The 15,750-nt window shown below is 32.3% G+C and overlaps 2 protein-coding genes across 2 annotated transcripts; one reads left to right on the top strand and one right to left on the bottom strand.

The window, feature by feature from the left end:
- Nucleotides 1–3,802: 3,802 nt before the first annotated feature.
- LOC110991952 (arrestin homolog) lies at nt 3,803–5,869 on the bottom strand. The gene is made up of 6 exons (XM_022257555.2): nt 5,562–5,869; nt 5,272–5,478; nt 5,051–5,182; nt 4,632–4,983; nt 4,343–4,537; nt 3,803–4,270 (listed from the first exon to the last, which is right to left on the bottom strand). Exons 1-6 carry the CDS (start codon nt 5,748–5,750, stop codon nt 4,122–4,124), a joined length of 1,224 nt encoding a protein of 407 aa, XP_022113247.1. The 5' UTR covers nt 5,751–5,869; the 3' UTR covers nt 3,803–4,121.
- Nucleotides 5,870–6,165: 296 nt separating this feature from the next.
- Nucleotides 6,166–15,144, top strand: LOC110991954 (peroxisomal targeting signal 2 receptor). The gene is made up of 8 exons (XM_022257556.2): nt 6,166–6,401; nt 6,626–6,839; nt 8,352–8,534; nt 10,839–11,024; nt 11,970–12,087; nt 13,227–13,311; nt 13,617–13,786; nt 14,161–15,144. Exons 2-7 carry the CDS (start codon nt 6,639–6,641, stop codon nt 13,774–13,776), a joined length of 933 nt encoding a protein of 310 aa, XP_022113248.1. The 5' UTR covers nt 6,166–6,401; nt 6,626–6,638; the 3' UTR covers nt 13,777–13,786; nt 14,161–15,144.
- Nucleotides 15,145–15,750: the final 606 nt, after the last annotated feature.

The raw sequence follows: 15,750 nt of genomic DNA, 5'->3' as shown, positions 1-15,750 counted from the left end.
ATTAGACAAGTTCTCTCTAGGTCTCTCTAAAGAACACTATATACTCGTACATTTAAACAATGTTATTATAAGTTTTATATGTCTTATCGTCATATAGTACCCTTACAAGTTTAAAACAGGGGTCAAGAAACAAGAAGAACATTCTCACAGGTTAAACAATAGCCAGGTTTATCTGATAAGCGTCAACCGTTATGTATCCAATGCGGGCTGTCATACAAAAGATCTAAAGGATTATAATAACGTCCGGCCTATAAAACTGATAATTTAACTGTGCTGACTTTCTAAATCCTGAGGTGATAAACTTTGGTACACCAATGAAGACTAGTCCGGTGATAATAAACTTAACGAAACCGGCATGTCTAAGGGTTTTTAGCTTGAAAGTTTACTGGTATATCTAAATAAATCTAATACGTTTTTAATGTTCGGCTTGTATCAAATGACTGATTATGATATTAGTTGTTTATACTACGTATTTGCGTGTTGTTCTCACGAGTATGTAAGTGCGTGCTCCTATTTCACCATGCCTCCTGCTGATAGAGGACAAATCTTGGTTTTTCATTTATTTTATTATTCTTTATTACTCAATTTGTCATATGGAGCATTGTGTAATGGTTGCAGCTCCTTACAAACATTGTGTAAAAAAAACTTGGCTATTAAAAAGAGTGGCGGAGAGTTTATTGCCAGTTCTTCTCTTCCGTTCTACACCCTTGATTTGAGAACTGGCAGTAAATGTAAATAATATTTATTTATTTATTTATTTTATTGACCTTCATAAGTGTACATTATGTTACCTATATGAATAAATGATTTGTAATTGATTGATTGATTGATATCTACTTGTCTAAAATAAAATTAAATATATCTTACCTTATATCTTTTGTAACTGTTTTTTTTTATTTTTTTTATGTGTGTTTTTGTATAAGGCAATAAAGGATAACTAAATAAATAAATAAATAAAATTAAATAAAAACAAATAGGTACCTGAAGCAAAGACCTATAAGTATTTAATGAAAGCACGTTGACCCTTGAAAATGGTCCATACGGTCCCTTCTCACATCTTGGTGACGTGTTTTCAGACGCTCCCTTTGGTTCTCTGTTTACAATTCATCACCTTTTAATAAAAGGACCAGACGTGGCCAGGCTTGAAATGTTTTTATAATAATTGTTTTATGAGTTAAATGCATCATATAGATTTATTATTACAAGAATGAAACAGATTATAAAAAATATACATAGTTTTATGTTAAATTACGTTCATAGATTACAAAGATAATACAATGTCTCATTAAAACAATTTTTCAATTTTTATTTATTTTATTTTATGATAATAATTTTAAAACAAGATCTAATAATAATAATCAGTGGCACTACAACCTCTTTAGGTCTTGGCCTCAGATTTTTTGAATAGGCTAGTAGGTCATCAGCCTCCAGAGCCCGAGCCACGTCGTCGACTTTTTTGTTTTTTGTCGGTTTCCTTCACCGTTCGAGCAAATGTTAAATGTTCCAAAAATATCAATAGACCATATATTTTCAACGCACTACAAAGAGACAGTTATATTGCCTTTGCAATTATTTTAACCCTATATTTTGTTATTGCGAATTCACCTTTGACATGCAAATAAAGGGTCATTCGGTGTCCTTTCCCACATAAGCGGTCAGACGGGTTTTAGCCAACCCTTTTATGATAAAGGACAGTGTCTTTAGATACCATTGTCCACAACTGGTTTGACCAGTTTTGTCCTGAGAAAGTATTGCAAACGTTACGTAATTTTTTCATCATTGTCAATGAAATAGATCACGATTTATTTGGACAAGATTGCTGATGATTACTTAATGAAATTTGTTAATTTTAATTGGAAATTCTTTAAACACTTGTAAAATAATTAAGGAAAGTGAGGTCTTGTAATAAATTGGGTGTAATATAATAGCAATGTTTTTCTATTATTTCATGTTTTAATACATTTTATAAATATTTATAAACGACTACCAAAAATCGACAAAGAAGGTGATGACTTCGAGATGTATTTGGGTGTGACTGAAAGTTTCAGACGTGATAATTTTAATTTTATGAGGAATGTTATTAAATATTTCCGAAATCCAAGTTTTACTCACATCTTTGTTATGTGCACAAGTAATTTTATTATTAACGCCACATAGAAATAGCTTAGCAAAATGTACCCGTCAGCAGCGTTATTAAATATATATTTTTTTTTATAAATTTCGACTTCGACTGTTTCATATGTACATAATTTTAGTTTTATAGATCAAGGGAGATCTAAAATATTTAAACTCGGCCGTTCGCACATTTTTGATTCTCTTACTGCACTGTTTCGCTCGGATTATGAAGCATTTTAATTTTGATTACCTATCTGACAATCATTTATACCATTAGTTACGTAATCAATTTTATATTTTTTTGTTAACTTTTTTTGTAAGACAAAGTATCTATAGTATATTATCAGTCTCAGTAATCTCATTTAAGGTTCGCAAACTAATATATTTTCTCTATATTCTTATAATTATTGATAACTGAGGGCCTTTTTTCTTATTATGGATATAATATCAAAACGAGTTAAGTACTCAGGGCTTATTTCAAAACAAAATTGTGCTTTGAGATACATATTTTTTTGTGTTTTTGATTTTTGATAAAGGAGGCTTTAGCTTTACAATAGAGTCTATACAATGGCACAGATACTGTTTTGATAAAGGAGTTCTAAGGCTGTATCTATTTTTGCTAGGTATCTTAGTATCAGGTTTTAACCAAAAAATAGCTTTATAGGATAATCAATTCATATAGGTAAACAAATAAACTTATGAACATTTACTACCTGTTCGCAAGTCAAGGGCGAAGAAGAACTGGCAAGAAACTTTCCGTCACTCTTTTTAATCGCTAAGTTTTCAGTCGAACAAATTATTTGAACTGGAGCTTATTGGAATTGATTTCCAAGGATCATTTAAATATTCGTCAAATTTATAAAAAGCTTTATTGTTTAATTTACGATTGACGAGAGCTTTGAGACCCACTATAGTAATCATTCTTCACATCGCAACATTGCTACGATAATTTTTGTGGTAACTTATGACTCGTGAATCTGATGAAAATATATACCCAGTGTGAAAATATACGTGTTTATATTTTGTTCTCGCAAATCGATTTTCTTATTAAAGCAATCGAATCAGCGTCGGACGAGATGCCGTGTTGGCTCCCAAATAGCGTTAGAAATTTTGATTATGTGAATAATGCCATAAATCAATAAATATTTAAAAATTCTTTAAAATATTTTTAAAGTTGTGATACATATAATGCTGTCATTATTTGTTCAATAAGTAATTGATTAAACAGTTAATAAGAAGTGCTTCTTGTATTTAACTAATTTCCTAAAAATATATTTTTTCAATGTTTATTAATTTTTTTGTTGTTGTTTATAATACTGTTCACTTCCTGCGTATTAATTTACAAATGTATACTTGTATACAGCACATCAAACAAATCCATTTCATTTAATCAATTAAAATTGTATTTTATAGTTTATTTGTTTTCGACTATTATCATATTATTAATATGCTAAATAATTGTTAAACCTCATTTTAATATATTCAAATTGTCAATCATTGGGGAGAAACGCCCCTTGATATAAAAAATAACAATGGGTTGAATCTTCAGATGGTCCTGTGCACTTTTGATTTGCAAGTCGAAGTAATGTTAGTATTGTAGATGACTTCGTAGAGGTCACATTACTTGTTAAAATTTGTATCATTTGATCGAACATTTAGGTGTAGTTACGAAGTGAAATACGACAAGTCTGGTGATTTTTTTTATTCAATTTTAACAAGGTAGGTTACATGAAATGAAGGGTGATTTTAACATATTTTCAGAATATACATATTTGCCTCACAATTTAATAGATGTTAAGCTATAATTATATTATTTATATAATTATAATGACTATGATAGTACACAAATAAACTTCTAAATAATGTATACTAATTAAGGGGTGCCAATGTAAGCCCGATTAAGTAGAGTAGTTACATGGTTAACTTGCTTGGTTACGTGTATTTTTTTGTTTTTTTAAAGATATTTTTTTCCTTTTTTTTGTTTTTTCTCCTAGACGACCCACATTTTATTCTGGCTCGTTCATCCTGAGGCGGGCGAAGTCTTCAAAGACAATGTTGTCTTCCTCCTCGTTGGTGTACAGAGAGTTCTCATAGCGGTGACGTTCAATGGACTGCATCTTCTTCATGGCGTTGAAACGCTGCTTCTCAACAGAGCCTACACAAAACGTTAATTTATTTGATGTTATTCGTTATAAGCGTTTGTAGAAATATATTTGCTACCGCTTACCCTCAGCTGGGTGAAGGAGCTTGAATGGCACGTCGGTAACCAGTTCGCCACCAAGAGTTCCACAGTTCAGCTTCACGCGGACGGAGTAGGATACCACAATACCAATAGCGTCGGCTGGGCATTTTCCCTCAGTGACCAGGGTAGAGCTAGCAAGGTTGACGTCGTCCTCTTTCAGGTGTCCGTCCAAAGCCACTCCTGTTTTGTTGAAAATGTTAGTGATTTACATATTCAGCATAGTAAGCGTTAGGAAATTTAACTTACGTTGCGATGTTTAGGAAATTGAACTTACCGCGAACGTCCTTGTTGCTGCGAGCAAGGGGAACGAGGTAGAAGCTCTTGGACAGGCTAGCTCCGGGAGTAACGGGGCAACCCTCACGGCTCTCCAAAGAGGCGACATGGCGGCTGAACTGGGAGTTGATCATAGTAATTTCGACATGCTGAACAACCATGCACCGGATGTTGCGAACAGATTTCCTGGAGTTGTTGGATACAATGATGTTGGCGCAGATCTTTTCGCCATGGTAGTAGATCTCCTTGTCCAATGTGACTTCCAGGCTGATCTTTCCGTTGCTGAAAGTGAAGCCTTTGCTCACAAGGGAGCTTGGAAGTCGTCGTCCACGGGAGGCAGGAGCGTGTTGAAGCTGTAATTAATAACAAATTAGAGCTGTCGAATAAAGAAAAGGTTGTGATTTGGTAACGTGATTTTACCTTCTTGATCGCCAAGGTAACCGAGCTCCTCTTGTGGCTCTTCTGGTCCTCGCTCTCCGCTACATAGGTGCGGACGCAGTATTCAACACCCATGGGCTTTCCTTGGTCATCATCGTTAGCCTGGAGCGTTACCTAATCCAAAAGAGAATACAATTTTTAAGATCTGTATTCAACTTAGTAGGAGTTCGATTTAATTTAAATCCCAGGGTATTATTTATTACCGAGCTTGGTGACATTTCGGGGAAGTTGAAAGTGAAAGGGAAGGCGTTGGGTCCCAATTTCTTCAGAAGCTTCTCCTGGACTGGTGTAAGTTCCATTTTAGCGTTGACCATTGGGACGACTTGTTCCGTACCAACAACCATCTCCTTGGAGAATTTGACTCCCATGACCTCATCTTCCTCCCTACCATAGCGGTAAGTGGTCACGAGCTGCACAAAGAAAATAAAATTATATCCTGGCATCACTCCACTTATCACATTTCACTTTACTTCACTTTTTCACAACACTGTACCTGGCTGTAAACTTTCCTTCCTTTCAGGTAGTCGGTGTCAACGACCACTACTCCATCGATTGGGTCGCAGTAGTCAATGTGATCAATGAAGTCACGCTTGCCAAGGTAAACCGTAACTTTTCCATTGGGAGTGGTTTTTTTGAAAACTTTGACGGCAACGACAAAGATAAGGGAGAGGTAGTCAAGCATTTTGCTAGGTGCAAATTAATGCAAGACCACAGGATAAATCTGATACAAGAGAGTTCTTTTAATGTGGATTGTTGTTGGAATGTTTAGGCTGTGAGGCTCTCACCAGAAATGATCGGTGTAGAGCCACATTATTTATATATACCCGCAACCTGTGAGGTTTCTTAGCTTGAGTAGCAAGTTAATGAGATTTAACTCATAGGAGCCACAAATTGGATTAAACTCGTATGACGATGTTTTGTAACAGTTCAATCGATAAATTGTGGGTAACACTAGTTATGCTTAGTCTGTAAACAATCAAAAATACATGAATGTCATATTAAATTTATGTTGACAATCAAGCGTTGTCAGTTTTCATAATATGAGTTTTGACAAACATTTTCCGAAATACTAACTACAAACGTCATAAGTCACAACATTAAAAATTGAAAATTTTGATAAACAAAAATTTTACTTAGTAAAAGATCTAGCTTTTTTATTTAGCAGATAACTATGTCGCTAAAATACAAACGAATTTGCATAGAATAAACTATTGTTTTACTTGTTTCCAATTAGAATCTAACTAGACTACGTTGGAATTCACAGACATTTTAACATATTATTGCAAGAAATAATAATAAAATGCGAATGCGTTAACTATTGTAAATGCAAACAGTATGTTATGAACCTTATTTATTATCTAAAAGTTAAGCTGCCTAATTTAGATTAGTTGTTTGTTATTTATCATTTACAAACTAATAAAATTTCCTAATAAAATTCATGTGGCTAAAAAATTATTTTAAAAACCAGTTATAATTTTACATTTTTAAAAGAATCTTGCTTATGTTATGTATATATGTGTTTAACATATTTAATAAGATAACTTTTACTAATTCCAGTTACACACTCAGCATGCCGACCTTCTTAACACCAGGCCGGCACGGCTATAGTGTCCGTTTTTCAAGAACAAGACCTGATGCTTTAGCTGTAGCGACTAGTCAGTACTATGGGTTAGCTGGTGGAGGCACATTATTTTTCCTTGAGATTGCACCAGATGGTTCCACAATAGTGGAAGTACAAAAACTAGAGTGGACTGATGGATTATTTGATGTTGTAAGTAAATTTTCTATTAGAACAATAAGAAGGCTATATGTATGTTAGAATAAGCATTTTTAGAATGATTAGTATCCAATTTTTATGACTTGATTGAATAAAAGATTGATGTGCAATCATTTCTTATTAGTTATGGTTTATAATGATTATGTTAATTGAATTAATAAATTAACTTTTAGAGGCACAAATTATTCTGTTGTATTAATATTTTCTGGTAATCATAATTGTGCTAAAATCATACCATATTTGTATTTATTTGACTAAAATAATATTATAGTATATAAGAACATCCTAGAAAATTACAGATGAAGCATTCTAAATTTACCCACAATTAAGACAGAATTTAAATATCTTCTAAGTAACAGAGTTAACTGTTTTCAATCTCATTAAAGTTTATTGCATTAGGTCACAATTGAGAACAGCATAGTATGAGTAACCTTTTGAAGCCTCTAAAGTGCAGTTATGTGAACGCCTGACGTGGGTGCTTAAGAGGCTTAGTATTCATTTACCTTCATTTAATCTTTCTGCTAAAGCAACATGTAGTAAATATTTTCATAACTTTATTGATACATAATAGGTAAAATATACAAAATAGTAACTTAGTATTGTATGTAAAAAATTTATAGTTGATAAGATTAGAGTTCCTTATCAAAGGTGAATATTACAAAAACAGCAAAGTTTTAAGGAAAATTTAAATTTCCTTTGTCGTAATTGTTTTGTAGATACTTAACTGCTCTCTGCAAATTTATCTATATTTCTTCATAACATATCAGGAAGAAAAGATATGTAAACATATTGTTTAATTGGAAATATTCCATTACTTATCAAGAAAATTAAAAATTTATGACTTCTTCATAGATAGTATATTTAATATGTATTATATGGTAGTTAGTTCAATTATTTAAAAAAATTTGGTTATTGAAGTGTTATTGAGACTCTGGAGAGCATTGTAAGGCATGACTGCTAAGTTATTTAGACTATCTAAAGAATAATCATTCTTATAAATAGTTGTGTATGTGTATAATATGTTACATATATCATATATCTCATCTTCACATGTTTTAAAGAAAAATATGTGTGGAAAAATTGCAGAGCCTAAAATATATTAGTAGAATAAATCTTATTACAATTATTTATATATGCCACAGCATATAGCAAATTAATTTAGTTAGTTAAGTGTGTAATAAAAGTGGGGAAACATTAAATTGTGATTGAGTAATTGATTGTTATCAATCCTAACAATATTGTATTTGTTTGATGATACAATGAAAGCCGTGTTGAACCCATAATAAATTATACAAATCAGTGTTGCTGATAGCATATTAATTATTTTTGGTTAAAGTTAATCAAATATTACTGATTACTGGAATCTGTCAACAGTCTTAAAGACATTTACATGTAAAGGCCCTTTTTATAGACATTAATGATAGTGTTTTGTTTTTAATGTTATTTGAAACTTTACATTGAAGGCAATTAGGTATATATATGTATGGCTTTATAATTTATTTGTAGACATGGTCGGGTACGTCAGACGGTGTCGCGGCATGCGGTTCAGGCGATGGCACGATTATCGTATGGCGTGTGGGATGCGCCGCGCCCCTGCGAGTGTTGCGCGCGCATCACAGTGAAGTCTGTTCTGTTGATTGGATGCGAACGCATTTGCTAAGCGCCAGTTGGGATACTACGGTCAAATTGGTGAGTTTTTTTTGTAATCTCAAACTTTTAACCCCTTTTTTTTTATTAGACATGTAGTTTTTTTTGTGTAGTATTCAACTGTAAATTTTATCTAAGATCTTTATGGAAAAGAAAATTTTTGTTTATTCAATTGTAATTTTTTCCTCTAATAAGTTCTTTATAGGTTTGTTACCCTTAACATATTACTAATACATAATAAATCGTTCATTTGAAAGAAAGTGCTACATTTAGAAACTTAGATTAATTATAAAAATCCGCAAAACGAACTTGTAATTACCGTAAACCGTATAAAATAACGATTAGTTTTCTTATTTGTACGTATTATATTTGGAAAATTAGTGGTTATTATTTATTAATTATAAACGAAAGCAGGATTAATGGGTGCACGATTCATTATCAGAAGTACATCACACAAAATACTTTGCTGAAATTTTCATTGCTGTTATTAGTGTATACAGTGTAAAATATTGTTATTGTTAATCAAAATCGAAAATATAGATGGTAACAATTATAATTTTTTTAAACAGAACTGTAATTAAATATATTTGTAGTTCATTACACTACGGAAACTTAAAATATTTTTATTGGAGTATTCGAGTTAGGGTAGAGTAGAGGTAGATATTAGAGTTTATTATACAAATTAAACATTAAATGTTGGCAATAAATAAATATATTCATATACATATTTCCTCTGCGCCCTTGACTTTGGAACTGAATATGCGAATAAAAAATGCCACCGCAAACGCAACTGTTTAGCAAGAATGATATTAAAAAAAAACCAAATATAAATATTTATATTTATTCTTACTTAACTCTTATTCGCATTATAATATCATTCTTTATTTATAAAAACCAATAAAGTTGTATAAAACATTAATTTTTAAATAACACTACTGATTAATTGAAATTTCATACGTTCCGAAACACGTATTGCCTTTTATATAAATCTCATAAACATATCTATATACATATACACACAGTGGTCCATTTAGTGACGTCAATAATTTTTATATAGATTCCTCAAACCTACGTATACGAAAATCCCATGTATGTTCCGCGATTTTTTGTAGTTTTAGAGTTATAATTTTTTTATGTTATCTGACAGCGAGGTTTAAGTATTATTTTTTGTTATACTTAGGTATTTTGCAGGTTTTTTTTCTTCTGTGAAATGTTTAAGATAAACAGATGAAAAAAAACCTGCATGTTGTTCAAATAAAACGAAATATCTCAGCTTCCTAAAATTATTTATAGCTACTCAAACAAGGTTTTAAAGTTTGAAGTTTAGTTTGTAGCTGGATTTGCCCAAACATTCAACTTGAATTTAAAAATAAAAAAAGAAGTTTTCATAGCTTCTGGCTTAGATTAAAAATTCCTAAGGGTTTAAGCTTCCAAAATAGTAGAAAAAAATGGTACGTCATTATTTTTTTGTTGTAATCGGCCTTTTAAGGTGGATAGGCTAAAAATCATTAAAGCATTGAAAATTTTTTTTTCTGACATATTCTTATGGTATTTTAAACGATATGATTTTTAATTTTAATTAATTTGTAAGATATGAATTTTAATTAATTTTAATACCCGTAAAGTACATGTAGCTTGTGTTATTTTTACAATAATTTTCGTCTTACCACTAAAAATACAAAATGTTATTAACGATGATTGTTATTGTGAACTTACCTGTTTTTAAATAACAAATCAAAGGCACAATTTACTGAAAAAATACTATTTATTATTATACATTTTCAAAACTCAAAATAAATAAACTAAGTAAAATCACATTAAGGAGAAACGTTCGCGGGGGCAGCTAGTAACAATACTACTATTAATATACAAATATTAATAAAGATACTAAAAAACTCCGTAACAATCCTTCTACTTAATGCCATTTATTAAGCTATTAATGAGGTTTTTAAGTTTTGTGATATTTATAAATTTTCTACGTTCATTAAAAATTATGTATTTGTGCCTGTTTTAGTATATATAAATAGATGGCACGGTTTCATTTAGATGTATTATTCTACTGTTGCAATAAAATTAAATAAATCAAAATGCCGCTACATTATTTTTTGGTCTGGGCATCAGATCTGTTTATTTTTTTATAAAACCTTTCATGATCATTTGTCAATTGTCAAAAAGCTAAGTAGGTTTTCAGCGTCCCGTAGTGAGACACACGCTGTTGTCTAAGCGAGCCGGTTTCCTTACGATGCTTTGAACGAATGTTAAATGCGCATATATAAAGACAGTCCATTGGTGCACAGCCGGGCATCGAATCTATTGGCTGATAAATAAATCTGTCATCCATTATAGTGGGACCCCGAATCGGAAACATGTCTCAACACATTCGCGGGTCATTCCCAACTGGTTTACACGGCGGCGTTCTCCCCTCACTCACCAGCGACTTTTGCGTCGGTGTCGGGTGATGGTCATCTCAAACTGTGGTCCTGTACGGAATCCTCAAGGCCTGCGGCGGTCGTCAAAGCCCACGATGCTGAGGTAATATTCCCTTAATTATTGTAATGGGATTTCAGGGTTTTATAGGGTTTTACAGTGAAAATATATATGTGAAGTCAATTCTAGCTATAGATGCCGCTATTACGAAATTAATATTATTTATGTTAAATTAAGAAGTCCGATATAATTTAGAGATTCAAACATTTTATGGAGGAATGTGAATTATGCAAAACGCGTCATTTGTCTTTAGCTAATTAAACAAAAGGGCATCATTTGTTTTCAAATATAGTAAAACCAATTCGCCTTATTATTTCTGCCAAGAAAAAGTTCATCATATAAATGCTGTTGATGCCGAGAACGGGCAAAAACGCGTAAAAAAGGGCAAAAAAGCCTGTTATTCAACAAACTTGATTGTCCTTATCCGTAACAACATTGATTGTCCTTATCCACTTTGCAAATGAATGAATCTTTGCGATATATGGATTTTTGTTAATTATTTTATCCCCTCTTAAAGTTAGATTATGGACGTTTCCATTAATTTTTTGTCAATATTCTATTATCTATAGCCTGTCTCCATCAGGATTCTACCGAAGAATTTTTAAAATCGTTTTAGCACTCGGAGTAATCCAAACAATTTTTTCTCTTTATAATATTAGTGCGGATTCACAAGGTTCCACCAATTGCTGGATTCATCACGCTTAGAACATTTTATAAATAATCCTCGTTGCACAACTAAGAGACTTCTGCCGCACACAACCTTTGGAACCCACTGAATATTTCCGAATGCACCTGCAATCTCTCTGTCCATTCGAGTGTTCATAGGTGTTGCTATTACTTAACAACAGATGCGCTTGATGTCTGCTGTTCTATAAAAGATATGCTGCAAAAAAAATTGACTATTGGTCGAATTTAAATTCATATCTTTTTGTGGCATCTACTAGGGAATCCGGACAAAACCACAGAGTACAGTATGAGATGGTGTTTTAGGTGTTATCCTGTGACTGGAGTAAGTCGGAAAGCCACGTGGTAGCAACGGCTGGTTCTGACGGACTCATTCGAGGCTGGGACCTTCGGAGACTGACTGCGCCTATGTTCACTCTTAAAGGTAGGTCTCATTAAATCAAATCAAAATTCATTTATTCAGTTCAAATGCGTCTTAAGGCATGCTTATGAATGTCAAAAACGTTAACAAAATTCGCGAAAGAGCAATTCGTTCGCAAAACTACCAAGAGACCTTGTTCTCTTGTGTTCAGAACCCGGTTGCGTTGCTGTGTTACAATTTTATAGTACAATCAATACTCAGCATGTTCTGCCACACACTATGACGTGTACATTTATCTTACATAAATAAAAGGTAGAATTTTTTATATACATATTATATTTTGAATCGTATCTTGGTAGTAAATAGACAAGAAACTGTGTAGTGTGTGTGTGTTTTTCATATTATATTAATTGTTTAATAATATTATTAATGATCGTAAGGTGATGAAAAATACAGATTTACAAATTTGTTTTATTAATTGCGCCATCTATGGTTTGCATACTCAAACTATGTTTATTCTTTTTTTAAATAAACTACATCTACACAAAGACAATTTAACATAAGGATCAAGCCTAAATTAATACTGATTTAAAACTTATGTTAAATAAATGATATTTAACATAAAAATTCTGTTCTTGTGTACAATTTTTTTCCACTTACGTTTAACACTTAAGATTAAAGTGCACTCACAATAAAAGTTTATTGCCAGTTCTTCTCTTCCTCTTGATTTGAGAACAGGCAGTAAATGTAAAATTAGAAGTATTTCATATACATTTCTGTTTTTGACGTTCATATGTGTACATTGTGTTACCTATATGAATAAAGTTGTTGTCACACTTAACAAACCCAATAAAATTAAATTCTGTTTATGCTAATTTGATATTGGGATATTTAATTCTCTGTAATACATTAATGAGTGATTTAATTTGCTTATTTTGCCGGTTCAATAATGATTCCGAGAGTAAAAATATGAAATGCTTAGTTTCTATTAAAGTATCACTCTTTCTCACAGCGTAAACATAATGTGACAGAAAGAGACGGAAGATTGTTTAATTTTTGATTTCCCACTTGCACACAAATTAATAAGCAGGAGTTGCTATATCAACGGCCTCACTAAGCGGTCTCTTTTAGGCAACTCCTTAAAAAAATTGAGGAAGATCGTAAATATTATATTTACGAGAGAATACTCTTTTGTATTTCAGGTTGTGAATGTGCGGTTAGGAGGGTTCAGTTTTCGTCGCATGCGCCGTCGATAGTAGCGGCTGTGTCATACGATTTTACTACAAGGTAATATATATGTCTCATAATTACTAAAACTGCCTGCAAATTTTTTATACAAAAGTGTAACCGGTTATATTTGAGAATGCAGAAAAATATCCTCAAAATGGCGGAAAGCCCTTGAAACAAACTGTGGAATCGACTCCCGGAATCTTGCCTGGGAGATTTGACCTCCAACTGTTTAAGCATTTATCATTAGTATACTCCTCTCTCAAAGGCCAGTAACGCAACCCCCAAAATTGGTTGCCCTTTTTGTTCCGTAACCTCCTTTATTAACTCTATGCTATAAAAAAAACGAGTAAAATTTTTTTTAGGATATGGGACTTAAAACGCGGCTGTGATCCATTAGAAACGATAAGACACCATTCGGAATTCACATACGGCCTCGACTGGAATACGTTGAGGCCGCACCAGATCGCCGATTGTGGGTGGGACTCTTTGGTTCACGTTTTCACACCGAGATCGCTCGTCTGAAGAGCCAGAGGTAATGTTAAAATAAATAACATATTTCCCACATATGAAATAAAGATTTTGTTCATAACATATAAACAAAACAATTATATTTAGACAGCAGTGTTGGTCTAAACCCTAATCGCTGACGCTGACGAAATCGGCATGTCTCAAAATCGATGTCAGACAATTTTGTCTATAATAATAATAATAATAATCATTTATTTATTTTTCTCCCTTAAACATTAACAATGAAATGAAAATGATCGAAGAATGCAAAGTTTCTTCTTATCTGTGGCAATGGCCAAGGCTTATAGCGCCACTGGATTATTATTATATTTAATTTTAAAGATTAGTTTAGCCAAGTATTCCTGAAGAGGTGTTTTAATTGTTATGATTTTATTTCAGATGTGGCTGTTGTGAATATAGGCTGTGGTTAAATGTGAATGACAGTGACATATTCGGTATTGATAACTGTCAGATATTAGTGCATTGTAAAAACCTTGATTGGGAATACTAATTAAATAAACGTGTTCATATCTTAAAGAAAATCAGTGGTTAGCTTAGTAATGATTTTGCACCCGATTCCAATATTCGTACGTAATTTTGCCGTGTTTATTCCAGCCATTTAGATTATAGATCGCAGTTTTAATTAAATTTTTAATGTTGACAACATTGTAGTTGGACATATTGATACTTAATATTAAAACCATATTAATAGTATCTATTTACGAATTATTGAGTAACACGGCTGTCATGTTGACTACTAAAAACATGATTTATATGCAACGGTTTTGGAGGGAAATTTCAAAATGTCAGGTGAACAAGTGACATTTTAGATTCTTCTAGGCACAGATATTGCAATTTACTTAAACAATTTTATCAAGTGTTACATGTTAAATGTTTTTTTTTTAATTATCCTACAAAAAAGTTTAAGAAAATTATCTCCCAATGTTATTTGTTTGATGGTATTACTCTCTACTAAAATATATGCCATATTTAAGAATTCAAGATAGTACAACTTCCTTTATATAAAAAATATATTTCCTTCAAGAGCATACCAATTCTCAAAAGACCAGCAACGTATCCGCGATCCCTCGGGGAATAACAGTGTCTATGGGAGGCATCATTTAACATTAGGTGAGCTTCCTACCCGTTTTCCCTATAAAAATATGCGTACAGCTCCGTTACGCTGATTTTTTTTATATTTTTACGACAGTGCTTGTATTACGTATACTATGTTTATTTGCTCAACGCAGGAATTGTATATAATCGTATTGTTATGTATATAATGTGAATACTTTAAACATAAGGGATAAATGTACTGTATATTGTGTTAAGAAATATATTGTTTTGTTAATTCTCCAAATATTAAATAAAAATATAATTCGAGTTCGATTTTATTATTCCGTTTTAAATATAATTCCTCCGTACCGATTTCGCAGTGTCAACTAATTTGTGCAAGTGAGCGTAAATACAGGGGTAAATTGTCATTGTTAATTGGCATGTCGATTGTTGTCTGTGATTTAATGTTCCAACTCGACACTGACAGCACATCCACAGACAATATAGTATCTACCTACGATACCTTTTTTACGGTTTTATTAAGTATTTTTCCAGCTGATAGCAGAAAGTTTATGAAAGATATTTATCGTCTACTTAGACGCATCTTCAGATTCTTTGGCCTTAGTAAATACTTATAAACGCATCTACTCAGAATAGATACGAAGCTTGTTTTGTACAAAACTTTTCTACAAGTGTGTAGTTATAGTTCTGAAACATGGACTCTTATCAAGGACTAGCTTGCCCTCATAAATTGTATGCGAAAGATTCTTCAAAGAATTAAGAAGGCTTTAGTTGCGACGACGGTGTTTGTTATATTCGCTTCCATAGAGAACTTTAACATTCTTGACGTAGCCACCATCGCTCAAATCATAAAATGCAACAAGCACAAATAGTAGTAACTCGTGAACTGAACGACAGAACCCCAAGGTTCTT

Source organism: Pieris rapae, chromosome 16, assembly GCF_905147795.1.
Source record: "Pieris rapae chromosome 16, ilPieRapa1.1, whole genome shotgun sequence".
Classification (NCBI taxonomy): domain Eukaryota; kingdom Metazoa; phylum Arthropoda; class Insecta; order Lepidoptera; family Pieridae; genus Pieris; species Pieris rapae.
Note: the sequence above shows the minus strand (reverse complement) of the source record. Positions and strands in the feature narration are given on the sequence as shown.